At 40.2% G+C, this 17,536-nt stretch overlaps 1 protein-coding gene across 3 annotated transcripts in view; it reads right to left on the minus strand.

Moving 5' to 3' along the window:
- EPB41L4A (erythrocyte membrane protein band 4.1 like 4A) overlaps window positions 1–17,536 on the minus strand; it is a 263,496-nt gene that overhangs the window by 45,598 nt on the left and 200,362 nt on the right. For all 3 annotated transcript variants that reach the window (XM_024247207.3, XM_054555814.2, XM_054555815.2), the window contains exon 13: window positions 3,146–3,236. In XM_024247207.3, the coding sequence (XP_024102975.3) occupies window positions 3,146–3,236 (91 nt within the window). The remainder of the gene's footprint in view (window positions 1–3,145; window positions 3,237–17,536) is intronic.

Genomic DNA, 17,536 nt, shown 5'->3' on the forward strand with positions numbered 1-17,536 from the left:
ATCTGAAGCTTGAGAGGAAAACTTTGGTGGTGCTTCAAGTACCAGTATCATCACAGGAATGTGGTTGCAAAGGGGATTGAAAAATATTGTTAAAATGGCCATACAGCCCAAAGCAATATACAGATGCAATGCTATTCCTATCAAACTACCAACATCATTTTTTCACAGGAAAGAACTATTCTAAAATGGAACCCTCCCTCCAAAAAAGCCCAACCAGTCAAAGCAATTCTAGGCAAAAAGAACAAAGCTGGAGGCATCACACTACCCGACTTCAAACTATACTACAAGGCTACAGTAACAAAAACAGCATGGTATGGTGCAAAAACTGACAAAAAGACCAATGCAATAGGATAGAGAACCCAGAAACAAAGTCACACACCTACAACCATCTGATCTTCAACAAAAGCAACTAGAACAAGCAATGGGGAAAGGACTCCCTAAATGGTGCTGGGATGGCTAGTCATATGCAGAAGAGTGAAACTGGACCCCTTCCTTTTACCATTTACAAAAATCTACTCAAGATAGATTAAGAACTTAAATGTAAGACCTCAAACTATGAAAATATATCTTAGAAGAAAACCTAGGAAATATCATTCTGGACATCAGCCTTGGTGAAGAATTCATAACTAAGTCCCAAAAGCAATTGCAACGAAACCAAATACTGACAAGTGAGACTTTAAAGAGCTTCTGCACAACAAAAGAAACTATCAACAGAGTAAACAGACAATCTACAGAAAAGGAGAAAATATTCACAAACTATGTATCTGACAAAGGTCTAATATCCAGAATCTATAAGGAACTTCAACAATTCAACAAGATGAAACAAACAGTGCCATTAAAAAATGGGCAAAGGACATGAACAGGCACTTTTCCAAAGAAGACATACATGCAACCAACAAATACATGAAAAAATGCTCAACATCATTAATCATTCGAAAAAAGCAAATTAAAATCAAAGGAGACACCATCTCCCACCAGTCAGAATAGCTATTATTAAAAAGACAAAAAATAAAGATGTTGGCAACACTGTGGAAAAAAGGGAACACTTATACACTGTTGGTGGAAATATGAATTAGCTCAGCCATTGTGGAAAGCAGTTTGGAGATTTCTCAAAAAACTTAAAACAGAACCACCATTTGATCCAACAATTCCACTACTGGATATATACTCAAAGGGAAACAAATCATTCTACAAAAAAAGACATATGGCCGGGCGCAATGGCTCACACCTATAATCCCAGCGCTTTGGGATACCGAGGCGGGCGGATCCCGAGGTCAAGAGATGCAGACCATCCTGGCCAACATGGTAAAACCCCATCTCTACCAAACATACAAAAATTAGCTGGGAGTGGTGGCACACGCCTGTAGTCCCAGCTACTTGGGAGGCTGAGGCAGGAGAATCACTTGAACCCAGGATGCGGAGGTTGCAGTGAGCCAAGATGGTGCCACTCCACTCCAGCCTGGCGACAGAGCGAGGCTCCATCCCAAAAAAAAAAAAAAAAAAAAAAAAAAAAAGACACATACACTTACATGCTCATTGCAGCACTATTCACAATACCAAGAACATAGAATCAGCCTAGATGACCATGAACAGTGGACTGGATAAAGCAAATATGGTATATATACACCATGGAATACTACACAGCCATAAAAAAGAATGAAACCACGTCCTTTGCAGCAACACGGATGCAACTGGAGGCTATTATCCTAAGTGAATTAACACAGAAACAGAAAACCAGATACTGCATGTTCTCACTTCCAAGTGGGAACTAAACATTGAGTACACATGGACATAAAGATGGGAACAATAGACACTGGGGACCACTAGAGAAGGAGAGGGGCAAGGGTTGAAAACTACCTATCAGGTACTGTGCTCACTACCTGAGTGATGGGATCATGCATACACCAAACCTCAGTGATAAACAATTTACCCATGTGACAAACCTACCGGCACATGTACCCCTGGACCTAAAATAAAAGTTGGAAAAATAAATTTTTAAAAGGAGGATTGTACTCCTTCTGCACATTCTAAAAAAGCTTGGGATCTGAATCTCATGGAAGATTCCTGTTCTTATGCTGAACATACCACAAGCACACCCTGTACATACAGACGAAGCTGAATCTCTATCCACAGCTGTGAGGGTGACTAAGGGAAATACGGTAAACTAAAGTTATGCAATGATAAAGAACTTGTCATCCTAAAAGGAGAACCGGTAAATGTCTTAGAACTAAACAAAACATAGGCAAATCCCTGGGTAAAATATTACAACTCTGAGAATCTTCAGATCTTAAAGTTATCTTGCTGAGAAATTATGAACTATATTCCTCGAAGTAGCCACAATACAGCTGAATGAAGACACCATTATTTACCAAAAAAAGATCAAGCAGATGATCTAAGAAGTCTTTGCAGGTCACATATCTCTGATTGCTGGGATTTCCCCATGATGTATGGGGGGTAAACCCTATAGAGAAAGTGAGCTCACCAAAGCTGCTCATTGTTGTTTATAATGCTGTCCCGTGAACATAATTGGAGATAAGAAAAAATGACTCTGCAACAGTGTCTTAATAGAAAACAAGGCTGAGCTCTCAGGGAAACAATCCATGTAATATATTAAGAGAAGGCTTTTCCACTGGGGAATGCCCCCTGGGAAAACAGATGCAGAGAACCATGACAAGTCTTCATACATATGCAATCACTGACTTCTGAGGATCTGATGCCTCTAAATGCCACAAACCCTCTTTCCAGTGCTACAGTTCAGTGCACCACTATAATGAACACAGTACAATAAACATGAATATCATCTACTTTATTTTACAAGTTCCTCTGAGTTAGTCCATTATATCATGTCATTTTAAAAATCACAAGAAATTTTCAATTTTCTGCGGAGAATGCAGACCACAGACAATCTGTGAGTTCACCTTGCCGTGACAAAAAGAGCACTTTCTTCAAATAAGAGAGTCAGGTCCTGATGTTTTATATTTCATTGGTGTTTTAATGTATTATTTGGCCCAGAGATTTATTGGATCCCATGGATCAAAAGTATTCATTAATCATCAAAGTTAAAAGATTTTTAACCTTGTCTACAGAAAAAAAGCATTTTTACGACAGCATATAATTGTACGTTTCTTCAGTTAACTTCACTGACCTTTTTACTGGTGAAGGTGCAATAATTTTAGTTGTTCCTTCATTTTCCCCATTTTCCATGTTTGCAGTTATCCTACTGATGCTGTTCGATCCTAGCAGAGGAGGAGAAGGAAAGATGGAAGAGAGAAAGGAAACAGTGATAAGGAAATGAAAGAAACAGAAGACTTGTTTTAAAATGCAATTTTAGGGACACTGTGGCACATTTTATTGATAAATTATAACCCCAAATAAATAATGAATCACCCAATAAATTGGAGGTACTATCTTCTAACGTGTACTAAACCCTCAACATAACAATGTCCTGGAAGTCTAGGCTATTTTTTTCAAACTTCAAAACTAAGTCTCCACATCTTTAGATGTTAAAATAACATTCACTTTAGATTATTAAAATGATATTCTGAGATATTTAGTACCATATATTAGAATATAAAACATAATGATCAGGTTTTGATGACTAGTTGTGAAGAAGTTTCTCAGCATATCATGACAGTCCCCATTTGAAATCAAACCAAACAAAAAACTTCAAACCTGAAAATATCCCAACTCATAATGCAGGCGTCAAAAAAAGAGTAATATACATGTGATCTGTATCACTCACATATAAAAAAAAGACATTTTCAAATGTGTTCTTCATGCAAACATTCCTAAAAATCTGAAACTGAATTTTTAAAAGTTGTTATTCCACAGATTTGCATACATGCTAGAGGAACCAGCAGAGGGAGCCCATGGCAGACACAATGTTGGAAGTCACGATAGAAATAAAGACTACTGAAGGGTCTGGGCCCATCTAGGAGGTGTGGCTTCCACTCTCAGGGCAGAGGCAGATAAGCCTGCAGGAGTGAGGTGTGTGGGCTCTGGGAACAACTCTTCTCCAGTGTGCATGTACCTCACTCAAGGAGGAGGCAGTTAAGATGAGCAGGGAAAATCAGCATGCACAGATGCCCACAGGCCCTGTTCAGTTAGGTCTATGTGCCACGCAGGTGTGTCTTCCTCGGAGCTACTCCTGCAGGGGTAATAGTTACAGTCCTTCAATCCAGTGCATAATGGTCACTAGCCACCGAGAATGTCATGAAGATGAGTTTGTAATATTAATAAGCACTAATATTTATTGAGTACTTACTATGTGTCAGGTGCTATTACAAGTGCTTCACATTTATTTACTTATGTATCCTCAAAATAATCCTATGAAGTAGATACCGATGTTATCTCATTTTAAATTAAAAAAAATAGGCCTTTCCCCAGGTCCCACAGCTCCTGAGTGGTGGGGCAAGCTTTGAAGCTGGGCAGTCTGGCTCCAGAGACTTAGCTCTAAACCACACACTACTTCCACCTGTGGCCCACCCACAAGCAGCTCGAGTCAGTCTAGATTAGGAGTCAACTGGGAGAGATGGACTCTTAAAAGGGCAAGTGGGCCAGGCGCAGTGGCTCACACCTGTAATCCCAGCACTTTGGGAGGCCGAGGCCGGCGGATCACAAGGTCAGGAGTTCAAGACCACTCTGGCCAATATGGCAAAACCCCATCTCTACTAAAAATATAAAAATCAGCTGGGCATGATGGCACGTGCCTGTAATCCCAGATACTCATGAGGCTGAGGCAGGAGAATTGCTTGAACTGGGACGCGAGAGGTAGAGGTTGTAGTGAGCTGAGACTGCGCCACTACACTGCAGCCCGGCTACAAAGCAAGACTCTGTCTCAAAAAAAAAAACAAAAAAAAAAAAACACACACAGCAAGTGAAAGGGATGTCCAATGAGAAGAACACCTGAGATCGAAGCAGGATGACAAGACAAGAGAAACACCTGAGCACCCTCAAAGTTGGCAAGTTTCCTTCAGAGCAGTTGGGAGGTATGTCTGGCTACCCATCAGGAAAGATAAACATTAATAAATACAGTTTAGACAGAGAAAACAAAGGGTGGTTTCAGATAAAAGTTCCAAAAATTGTTACTCTAAGGAATTTGACATGGATGCCGTATCTGAATTGTGTTCCTATTTTGGAATCTTGAAATGAAAAGGTGAGCCTGAAGACACCTGTGGCACAAAAGGTAAGCTCCTGCTGGAGCCGCTACCAATAACTGAGCAACATCCAGAAGCCAGGAATAAGAAAAGAATAATGTTAGAGTAAATTCTGCCTGGTGTGATAAATGGAACATAGCCAATTAATTCCCTGGAATTACTCGACATGCCATCGAGTAGTTCCTAAGTCACCATCTTAGTCACTTTTGCCATAACCATGTGACCATTAACAAAATCACAAGGGCATATTCTCAAAATTGCAGGCAAAGATTTGGGATGAAGCTGCTTCTCACAGGTACAACTCCATGTGGTACACATCTGGGGCAGTGGCAGAAGGGATTAATTCATTTAGGTCCTAGACAGTAGGTGTGCCCTACCGTTGTTTTTTTATTTGTTTTTTTTTTCTCCTGAGACAGAGTCTTGCTTTGTGGCCCATGCTGGAGTGCAGTGACATGATCTCAGCTCACTGCAACCTCTGCCCTCCTGGGTTCAAGCAATTCTCCTGCCTCAGCCTCCCAAGTAGCTGGGATTACAGGCACATGACACTAAGCCCAGCTAATTTTTTTGTAATTTTAGTACAGATGGGGTTTCACCTTCTTGGCCAGGCTGGTCTGGAACTCCTGACCTCAAGTGATCCACCCGCCTTGGCCCCCCAAAGTGCTAGGATTACAGGTGTGAGCCACCGCACCCAGCCCCTAACATTAGTATTTTTAATTGTTCTTAATAAGCTTTATTTAAATGTGGTGGTATTCTTAGAAGATATTACTAATATTTAATATAAATGAAAAGGAGCTTCATGTCCTAGGGCTGTTTTCCTAAGCTGGGAGAGGGGGCCACAGCAGAGAGACCAATACCCAGTGTCAATAACACCAACTGAAAAAAGCTGAGTAAAGGTGAACATCCTGCTAACCAAGGCCCTGAGTAACTAGCTTAAGAAAAGACCTAGGTTTGCTCCGACCCTCATTCTCTTTAGACTGACTACTTTTTTCTTAGTCTAACAACCAAGTACCTTAGGAAAAGTGCGGTTGCCTAATCACGTTCACCTGTTTCCCTTCTATCCAAAAATTAACAAACACAGAGAGAAAAACGGAATATTTTTAAAAAGAAAAATTGCAAACTATGTTTATATATTTGCTTAAAGAAAGCAATATTTGGTTTTTCACAATGTCCGAATCATAATTTTTAAGATGAAGCATTATTTGGATGGTTTTCCAAAAGAATTTCAGGGAAAAAAAATCATGTGAGTGCTCTTTGTCACAAACACTCACAACCAGCATAGCCAGACTTTTTCAAAATAAATTGTTCTACTGTCAGGACTAATTTACTAATGTGACAGTGCTATAACTCTCACATACCCACTGCAGATGAGATAAGGTAGTCAGTAATATGACTTAATTCATGGTTCCTTTATATTCAAAATGGTAAACTACTGTTCACTGTTAACATGTACAGTATTTTTTTTTTTTAAAGATAGAGTCTTGCTCTGTTACCCAGGCTGGAGTGCAGCGGCACGATCTTGGCTCACTACAACCTCTGCCTCCTGGGTTCAAGTGATGCCCTTGCCTCAGCCTCATGAGTAGCTGGGATTCTAGACATGCGCCACCATGCCCGGCTAATTTTTGTATTTTTAGTAGAGATGGGGTTTCACCATGTTGGCCAGGCTGGTCTCAAACTCCTGGCCTCAGGTTATCTGCCCACATCACCTCAGCCTCCCAAAGTGTTATAACAGGTATGAGCCACTGCACCCAGCCAACAAGTAGTCTTTTTATATGAACGAAATACCTCTTCATCTGTACTCCCCTACTCCATAACAAATGTGAACTAGATAAACCTGGGTTTTAAAAGCCTTATTAGGAAGACTACATGGGGAAAAACCACTTAGAAGAATTAACTTACTGGGAGCACTTCTGAAGTATCCATTCATATAATAGTCACATGCCTTCATTAGGCAATATGTTTTAGTTTTATGTCACTAAATATGTAACCTAAAAGCAGTAAATATACTTTCAGAATAATATATTTTAACCACTGTCCAAATTAGTAAGATTTTACCATACCCATTTGAGATAGCTAATCAATTCAGTAAAGCTAGGTTATGTGTTGGTGACTGAAATCTGAAGAGGTGAGAAATTTAGGTTATGCATTATTTAGGTTTACTGACTTTCCATTTTGTTAACATGCACCACTAAATTTTCCTTTTCCTCCCTTCATCTTACCACCTTCCAGAATCCCTCCTACATCAACTCAGACTCGGGCTACAGAGAAAAGTGACCTGACAAATCCATCTCACTAATAGGCTTATGTCTTCATGTATTACCTGCCACAGAATAGTTCCATTTTGAAGAGGAGTAAAAGGAAAGGCCAAATATTAACTAAAATAATTAACCAATAACAAAGGAATTTCAGGCACTGTTCCAGAAAATATTTGGAGGTTAGATAAATCTTTCCCCACCACCACTCGTTTTTCATTTAAATATCAGACATAATAAAAGGGTATAACATGCATATATAAACAGCTTAACAAATAATCATACAGTAAACTACCACCCACTTCAAGAATTGAAACACAGAGGGCAGCCGGGCGCAGCGGCTCATGCCTGTAATCCCAGCACTTTGGGAGGCCAAGGCAGACGGATCACAAGGTCAGGAGATCGAGACCATTCTGGTTAACACAGTGAAACCCGTTTCTACTAAAAATACAAAAAAATTTAGCTGGGCGTGGTGTTGGGCACCTGTAGTCCCAGCTACTCGGGAGGCCAGGCAGAAGAATGGCGTGAACCCAGGAGGCGGAGCTTGCAGTGAGCGGAGATGGTGCCACTGCACTCCAGCCTGGGTGACAGAGCAAGACTCTGTCTCAAAAGACAAAAACAAAAGAAAAAAAACACAGAGGGCAATTTTCCTGCACTTCATAAATCAACCCATTTGGGGCAATTCTTTACTTTCTAGATAAACAGTTGCTTTCTGCCTAAAATATCTGGAAACACAGATTATGTGTTTCATTTCATAAAATATTTATGACATGTAAAACAAAATTATTTTTTAAATTAAAAATAAGGCCTCAAAATCTTAATAAAATGAAGGACACATCATTGTGCACGCACATGGCTGCCAGAACAATGCACCACCCATAGTAGGTACTCAATGAATGTCTACTATTAGAAAGGATGTATTTCTGTGTCTACCATTTTTGCCAATAGAGAGGAAAATTCAGGATAATGATCTTTATTTAATAAGTGTCAAAAGTAAAACAAAAACTATTAATAGATGTGGTGGTACCTGAGATGCATGTCAAAAGGACATGTGGCAATATACCTTGCAGGACTGGGCTGCTTCTTAGAATTTTAAAAGGCAGTCTTCTGCAATAGCACACTGCTGTTTCAATTCACAGCCACAGGTGATCTGTAATCAAGATCAGTTACTGACATATGGCTATTAAGGCTTTGAAGTAAATCTGTGTTTTACTTCAAGTAAAACTAATATTAACTCTAGTGAGGCCACTTAGAATTAATCAAGTGTGTCCAATTCATTTTACATATTGTTCACATTAAAAAGACAAAGTTTGGCTGGGCGTGGTGGCTCACGCCTGTAATCCCAGCACTTTGGGAGGCCGAGGCGGGTGGATCACGAGGTCAAGAGATCAAGACCATCCTGGCTAACACAGTGAAACCCCGTCTCTACTAAAAATACAAAAAATCAGCTGGGCGTGGTGGCACGCGCCTGTAGTCCCAGCTACTCGGGAGGCTGAGGCAGGAGAACGGCATGAACCCAGGAGGCGGAGCTTGCAGTGAGCAGACATCGAGCCACTGCACTCCAGCCTGGGCAACAGAGTGAGACTCCATCTCAAAAAAAAAAGACAAAGCTTAATTTCTAAAGGCTGCTCGTATTTTGAAGAGTATGTCAGTCAGGGGACTGCTATCATTTATTAACGAGCCAAATCTAGCTCACAGCCTGTGATATTTGTTTCTGGGCTGTTATACACCACAGCTTAATATGTGCACACACAATTCCCTGTAGTTTATACAGTGCTGAAATGCTAGTGTGCAAAGCTCCAGGGTTTCATTTGTTCATTTTTAATACACTATATCCAAATACTTCCATCCTGTGTGCATCAGACCACTACCAGTCCTTTGAGTGGTTAGATTCTGTTCACACTTGAGTACCTCCATCTTAAGTGATCCTTGCCTTCAGTTCAGAAAGAGTGACTGTCAGAAACAGAATGAACTTTCCCAGGATCTATTTAGCTACTTGATTTGGGGACAATTCTTAAAAGTCATCCCTGTGATGTCAACATTTGGTGATGAATATACACATATTTTCAATTACAAAAATACTCTGCATTTAAATAGGATTACGAGTCTCACAAAATTCATAACTCAATTTGACACCTGTCAACATAAATCAAATCTTTGATGTTACTTAAATGTTGCCATTCCTTTTAATTTTTAGAGTGAGGGTGAAGGCTGAATGTGTGAAATTAAAATGAAAAAAGTGTATCTGGCAAGTGAGAATACTTTATTCTGATGTGTGGGGAAAAGAACACACAGCTAAACAAGTAAAACAAGGTTGTGATATATAATTTCTTTTAAAAATTCTCAAATATAAATTTATAAACCTTCAGGTTAAATCTTATCCTACTTAACAATCACATTTTCTTCCCTAAACATAAAAAAAACTGTATAAAATGCTTAAGGCAAATAATAAGATTATAGCTATTCTCAACACAGTAAGTTATTAGGTTTCAGTTAAGACAATCTGATTTGTATGACCTAACCCAGTTCAACTTATCAGAAGATATGATATTTATGAATTAAGAACTGACCAATAATTGAAAATATATTTTAGCTCTATTTCTCACATTGACAGCTCAAAGTGACTTTGCCTTAATTTCACCAACTTTAGACTAGGTACTATGGAAAAAATGGCAGTATAGCAAATCAGCAAAATAAAACATTCTTTTTCTATACCACAAATTACAGTCAAATAGCTAAATATTCAAGAAAACCTTATATAATTTTCCTATCATGGAATTTTTTTTTTTTCTTTTGAGATGGAGTCTTGCTCAGCCACCCACTCACTGCAACCACCGTCTCCCGGGTTCAAGCGATTCTCCCGTCTCAGCCTCCCGAGTAGCTGGCATTACAGGCACCCACCATCATGCCCAGCTAATTTTTGTATTTTAGTAGACATGGGGTTTCACCATGTTGCCCAGGCTGGTCTTGAACTCCTGATCTCAGGTGATCCACCCGCCTCAGCCTCCCAAAATGCTAGGATTACAGGCGTGAGCCACTGCATCCAGCTGGAAAATTTTATATTTGGCAAAACAGAGGCTCATTAAATTCTATAAAGCAAAAATAAATTTTAAAACACATAATTTGGAAAATAAAGATGTTTCTGCATCCAATGGCTAATTGTTTAAAGTTCAAACACCTGGCTCATCCCCAAAAGGCAGCCAGATTCCTGCTTAAGAATTCCTGGGCTGAATACAGTGGCTCACTCCTGTAATCCCAGCACTTTGGGAAGACAATGCAGGAGGATCGCTTGAGGCTAGGAGTTTCAGATCAGCCTGGGCAACATAGCGAGACCTATCTCTACAAAAAAAGTTTTTTTAATTAGCCAGGCATGGTGGCCCATGCTTGTCATCCCAGTTATTGAGACTGAGGCAGGAGGATTGTTTGAACTCAAGAGTTTGAGGTTACAATAAGCCATGATCACACCACTGCACTCCAGCCTGGTGACAGAGACTCCATTTCTTAAAACACAAAAAATGTTTCTGCCTTCTAAAGTTCCAAGAGTGATATTTAAGCAGTTGCCTTTTTACTAGAAATACACAGACTTTTTAGACACCGATTTTGCTACTGCAAGATCAAACAAGGCATTCTACTGAAAAGCTGGAGGGTAGATTATAAGGAATGGGTGTGGAGGAGAAAGATGCTAGGAAAACATGTCTATGCATGAAAGATCCCCTCCCGAGTTGTTGTGCTTCCAATTTCCTCTTCCCTGACCCAATACTCTCCTGGATCCCTCTGCTTTCATCATTACCAAAACGATAATTTGGGACTGTGAGTGCACAGAAAGGCACTTCTTCCTCTGCCCTTCCCCCAGTGCTACAGAGGCACACGCAGGGTGTGGAGGTACTCACAGACAGTCTTCCCTGTGGGTCAGAATGCCAGGTTCAAAAACAAGAAAGGGATTTGTGAGGCTAGGAAAGCATCTGCTCATTCCCTTAGACCTTCAAAGGAGTAGGATGAGAGAGTTCTATCTGAAGACTTGTAATCTACACCAGCGTGGAAAGACTGCCAGATGTGGTAACAGGAAAGGGTGCACATTGTTCCTTCAAGCCCTTTTGGACCCAAAGATAACACCTATCTATGAATGGTCAGCTGGAATCAAGAGGTGTCACGAGTCACTTGGATATCAAGTTTTTCTTCCTGTGACACGAGTTTGAGGGAAGAGAGTTGAGTGATCACTCACATCCTTCCTAGTGGTACTCCTGGTACCCTCTCCTCCAATCTCTATCAGGGCTACACAGCTGACTGACACACACCAAACGTTCTCCAGCCATCTCTCAAGCCCCACAATTTATGCTTGCTTCGTCTAGGGCAGGTGGATAGTTCCATACCTAACCTAAAGCTGGTTCTGTCTCAGAGGAGAGTGCTAGAACACTACTTTTGAGGTTTTTATTTGATGCAATTTTAATAGTAAATAAAGTAAATGCAAATATAAACTAAGCATACTTGTATATCAAGATTGTTTTTAAAATGCTTATTTAGCTAAGGCAAAATTGGGAAGTTTTTTGTCTGCTTCCATGTTTGAGCTCATCTCAAGGATGCTGTGGTGTTTTATTTTACGCAAGCACTCACTAAAAGAATTTCGAAAAACAATGTACCTTGTGCTTGTTTCAAAATGATATCTAAAATTTTTCATCAAAAGTTTAAATAGTACCAAAGGATATAATTTGAAGTATAAATATGACATTAAAAACTAGAACTGTTTCATGACTCCCTTAAATGTATCCAATGTAATAAAATACCATACTGATTCGTTGTGTCATCCATTTTAAAAACATATTAAATTAGTTGTTTAGCAGTTAATAAATTTCATCACATTCTTTTTTCTCTTTGTGTTTGCATTTCAATTCTACTTCACCTACAAAATTTATCCCTAATATGTTTTGAATTTGAAAGTTGATATGGTTTGGCTGTGTCCCCACCCAAGTCTCATCTTGAATTGTAATCCACATAAGCCCCAAGTCGTCGTGGGAGGGAGCCAGTGGGAGGTAACTTAATCATGGGGGGGTTTCCCCCATGCTGTTCTTGTGATAGTGAATTCTCACAAGATCTGATGGTTTTATAAGCGTCTGGCATTTCCCCTGCTGGCACTCATTCTCTCTCCTGCCGCCCTGTGAAGACGTGCCTTCTGCCGTGATTCTAAGTTTCCTGAGGCCTCCCCAGCCAAGTGGAACTGTGAGTCTTTTAAACCTCTTTTCTTTATAAATTTCCCAGTCTCAGGTATTTCTTCATAGCAGTGTGAGAACGAACTAATAAAAAAGTTTTTATTATCACCTTATCATACTTCTCTATGACAAAATATAGAAATAAAGTGTTTACTTCCCATGACCATAAAGCTCTAAATGTTAAAAATTTCTTCTGAACTAAGTTATTATAATTAGTAGCAGTATATTAGTATACCATACTAATGCTGATAAATTATTAAATATAAAAAGAAAATTTTTTATTGGAAAGCAATTTTTTTTGAGACAGAGTCTCACTCTGTTGCCTAGGCTGGAGTGCAATAGAGCAATCTTGGCTCACTGCAACTTCCATCTTCTGAGTTCAAGTGATTCTCCTGTCTCAGCCTCCCAAGAAGCTGGGACTACAGATGCTCACCACCACACCCAGCTAATTTTTGTATTTGTAGTAGAGACAGGGTTTCACCTTGTTGGCCAGGCTGGTCTTGAACTCCTGACCTCAAGTGATCCACCCACCTTGGCCTCCCAAAGTGCTGGGATTACAGGCATCAGCCACTGTGCCCTGCCAGAAAGCAATTTTCAATGAGGTAAACAGAGGTGGTTTTATTTCCCTAATGATTACATGTATCAAATCCATTTAGGAATGTTATTTTTTGCTAGAATGAAACAGTTTAGCCACAAGTCTATTCCTACTTTTATTTTGATTTTCGATGCTGTGAACCCATGTTCAAAATAAGTAGAGGTGTATGTAATGTATTCTGTTATAGAGACATCACCACTGTGTCAAAGAACTTCTAAGGAGTTAGAAATCTAACAGTGATAAATTATCCAAAATTATTCTGAATGTTCTATCGAGTGACAAATCCACTGGGTCCTCCTTCAACTTTGTTGCAAGTAAAAATGAGAAAATGACTCAGAAAAGGATATGTGACTTGATAATTAGAGGCATTTACCTTCCCAATACCAACCTAGGAGGTTCAAAGTTTATGGACAAAGCAGTCTAATAGATTCCAGATGGAGGAAAGGGCTCTTTTCTTTTGCAAAATGGAAGAAGGTCCATTGCAAAAGGACAGGCTGGAGAGAAGAACCAGTACGTATACTACCACAGGAATATGCCTTTTAGAAAAGAGAATCTAGAAATTGATTCAATGAAAACTACCTGTGCCCACCTACATCTTAGAAAGCCTCTGTGTGTTGCCCTCCCCACCTGACTCAGATCAGGACATGCTACCCCAAACTATAACACCTTGGCATTTGAGAAAACAGCAGAAGCAAGAAAGCCCCTCTCATCTCCCAAACCTCTGTCATTTTCTCCTGAAACAGGTCTAAAACCTAGAAGGTAACACTCTGACCTTCTTCCTCCTTTTTCCCCTGGAATCCCTCATGTGATGGATATTCTGCTTTACCCAGAGGGAGGGGATATCATACAGGTAAACCAAGAAGAATCCAAACAAACAACTCTTGCTAAGCCCCCCTCCAGGTTATTACCATTAGAATACACCCTTTTGTCCTCTAGTCATACTTCTGCATGACTGTCCATGAAAATACACATATCTCATTTCTTTGGGTCTTCATTTCTAAAGGCTCTCATGTACATAAAACTTATACTAAACAAAGTTTTACTCTTTTCTCTTGTTAATCTTTTGTTATAGGGACCTCAGCCATGAACCTAGTGATAAGTGAGGAAGCTAGTACTTTTTCTCCCCTACACAACCCACCCTAGCAGTTGCATACACCAGCCTGAAATCTACTGCCTTAATTCACCTGTCCATTAAAACCCTCTTCTTTCGCAATAGCATCATGGACTGCCTCTAGCCATAAGCAAATTATCCCTCCGGCCACTTAGAACTCTGTCAGTGCTCTACTCTATGCCACTTGATATGTGCTGCCTACATTCCAGCATTGCTTCTCTAGTCTTGCAAAGCAGTTGGTTAAGTGTACAAGGTGGAAAGTCCAACAAACTTAGATTTATTTCTCAGCTCTGCCAGTTTACCCATTGTAAATTGATCCTGCAATCTTGGACAAGTTATTAAACTACTTTGGGCCACAGTTTTCTCATGTGTAAAATGGGACCACCACTAACTACTTTCATAGTGCACAGCTGGATTAAATTAGACAATTTATATAAAGCCTTTAGCATTGTGTTTGGAATTTAGTAAGTGCTAAATAACCGACTGCTGTGTTATTTGTATATGACTTAGTTCCTATAGATTATGGGCCAAGCTTTATTCCATTTTCTGTGCTCTATAAAATAGGGTCTTATGCCAAAGAGGTGCCCAATAAATTCTTGTTGAATAAGGAGGAAAAGAAAAAAGGTGTCATTTATGGTAACTCACTAAAGCTGTGATTTTAACTTGAATATATAATAGCCCTTTCGTTTTGCTTGCTTTTCTAATTTTCGTAGCTATGTTTGGAATGCTAAACACTCCCAAGAAGACTGAAAACATTAACTTTTTAGAGAAAATCTAACTAGACTTGCCATACATTAATAAATCTTTTACAGATGGAAAATAAGCCTAAGTTTCAAGGCAGAATAGAAAAGGATGCCAACAAAGGCTAACAGCCTGGAACAAACATACACCTGACTATATGGTCTACCTAATGCTCCTTGCAATTAACAGTTACTGCCTTTCCCCCTCTCTCTTGGCTAGGTAAGATGCCCCAAAGAACTTATACATTTTCTTTTAAAAATGGCTTAAAGTAAAAGTAGGCTGACTCTGACTGTAAATGAGCAGAATGTATGGTCTTCTCAAGAATATTTGCTGAAAACAAGTTAGAGCTACTGAAGAAATCACACATAGGGGAAAAAACAGAAGTTGTATATTTTCAAATCATTCTAGACCTTTCACCTTTCTTATCTGCCATTTGCTTTCCAAGCATGTACCATAGTATCTCAAAGACCTGGGTTAGGATCCTGGCTTTGCGCTTACTGCCTGTGTAATCTCAAACAAGTACTTAATGTTTCCAAGCCTCAGTTTCCTCATCAGTAAGATGAGACTATCACCCATCTTTCTCATGGGGATACTGAAAGGGTTATACCCAGTAATGTTATCCACTGTTTTCATGCAAGGAAATCAGCTCAAATTAGAAAGGAATTCATGGTAAATGCACAACAGGATCTCACAGACTTGAATTCACAGCTACTAAGCCTCCCTTCCCCTCTCTTCTCAAAACTGTGTGATTCTCACAGTGAGTCAACTCCATTCTTCTTTCTCTGCAAACCAGCTTCTCTGTTCAAAGCTGTACCTGGTACCTGGACTGTAAAGCAGCCCCAAAAGGCTTGGTTGTCCCCAGCTAACTGACTCATCTTCTGGACTGTACATCATCTTCTCTGGAGAAGGAATCTGGGCGGTTTCCTCAGAGGCCCCATTCTTACCCCAGGAGAGAAGAGAGGAGCAAGTCCACTGTTACAGAGGGCTCTTCCTCCACCCCTTCTGGACTCCTGCTCCAGAGACCAGCACAGTGCCAGTGTCCCAACGGCCAAGCAGGGCACCTGCTCCACACGTGAAAGTAGTCTCTTTCTTTCTTTTTTTTTTTTTGAGACGGAGTCTGGCTCTGTCGCCCAGCTGGAGTGCAGTGGCGCAATCTCTGCTTGCAACCTCTGCCTCCCGGGTTCAAGCGATTCTTGTGCCTCAGCCTTCTGAGTAGCTGGGACTACAGGTACACACCAACCATGTCCAGCTAGCTTTTGTATTTTTAGTAGAGACAGGGTTTTGTCATGTTGCCAGGCTGGTCTTGAACTCCTGACCTGAGGTGATCTGCCCACCTCGGCCTCCCAAAGTGCTGGAATTACAGGACTGAGCCACCGTGCCCGGCCGAAAGTAGTTTCTTTCTTCTTTACGTCACCTATCTCTCCCTATAACCTACCAAAATAACCCTGAACTCTGAGAAACCCCAAAATCTTTAACATTTATATTAATAAGTAATGAGTAATTTATGGCCAAACCGAGCCAATAAAAAAACGAATCTCAGAGTTTTCAAAGTCTGAAGAAAATACTGGCATAGAAACAAACCACCACCTCAGAACAATGAATTCTGATAGTAAAGCAAAGGTGTGGAATCCTCAGATGCCATCTGCTCAGGAATATCTATCCCCAAAACAGAATCCCAAACCGCTGACAGACACACCCTCCAGCCCCCACCTGTCAAGAACAGGAGGGGTAAGAAAACAGGTAAATTTGCCCAATGCATTAGTAAAATCAAGAATTGCAACAACAAACAATTGCCGAGGTAGAGCCAATTCCCACTGCTGACTTCCAAAAGAACAAGCAGATTCAAGAAACAACTAGTCTAAGGTTGTGTTCACACACAACTCAAAGGCAGAGACAAAGCTATGCAAAAACTTTCTAAGAAGGGATGGTCTTCTTTTTATTTTTACCCAGAAAGACAGTACTTTTTACCTATGAGTTAACCAAAGAGGCAAAATCTCCTATTCATCTGGTCAATTTGGACTAAAAGAATAATTTTTAAACTGTATTAACACCAAGGTTAAAGTTAATTTTATTCAATTTGTCAATAAGAGTTTCATCTGAACTTTAGGCTTTTTTCTTTTGAGACGGAGTCTTACTCTGTCACCCATACTGGAGTGCAGTGGCGGGATCCTGGCTCACTGCAACCTCCGCTCCCCCGGTTCAAGTGATTCTTCTGCCTCAGCCTCCTGAGTGGCTGGGATTACAGGCGCCTGCCACTGCGTCCGGCTAATTTTTGTATTTTTAGTAGAGACGGGGTTTCACCATGTTGGCCAGGCTGGTCTCACACTCCTGACCTTGTGATCCACCCGCCTCAGCCTCCCAAAATGCTGGGATTACAGGTGTAAGCCACCGCACCCAGCCTAAGATGTTTTAAAGAATTGGCTAGAAGGTTTTCCAAACACAAAAAGTACTGTGTATTTCCAATGGCAAAACTACATTTT

This window comes from Pongo abelii, chromosome 4 (assembly GCF_028885655.2).
Source record: "Pongo abelii isolate AG06213 chromosome 4, NHGRI_mPonAbe1-v2.0_pri, whole genome shotgun sequence".
NCBI lineage: Eukaryota > Metazoa > Chordata > Mammalia > Primates > Hominidae > Pongo > Pongo abelii.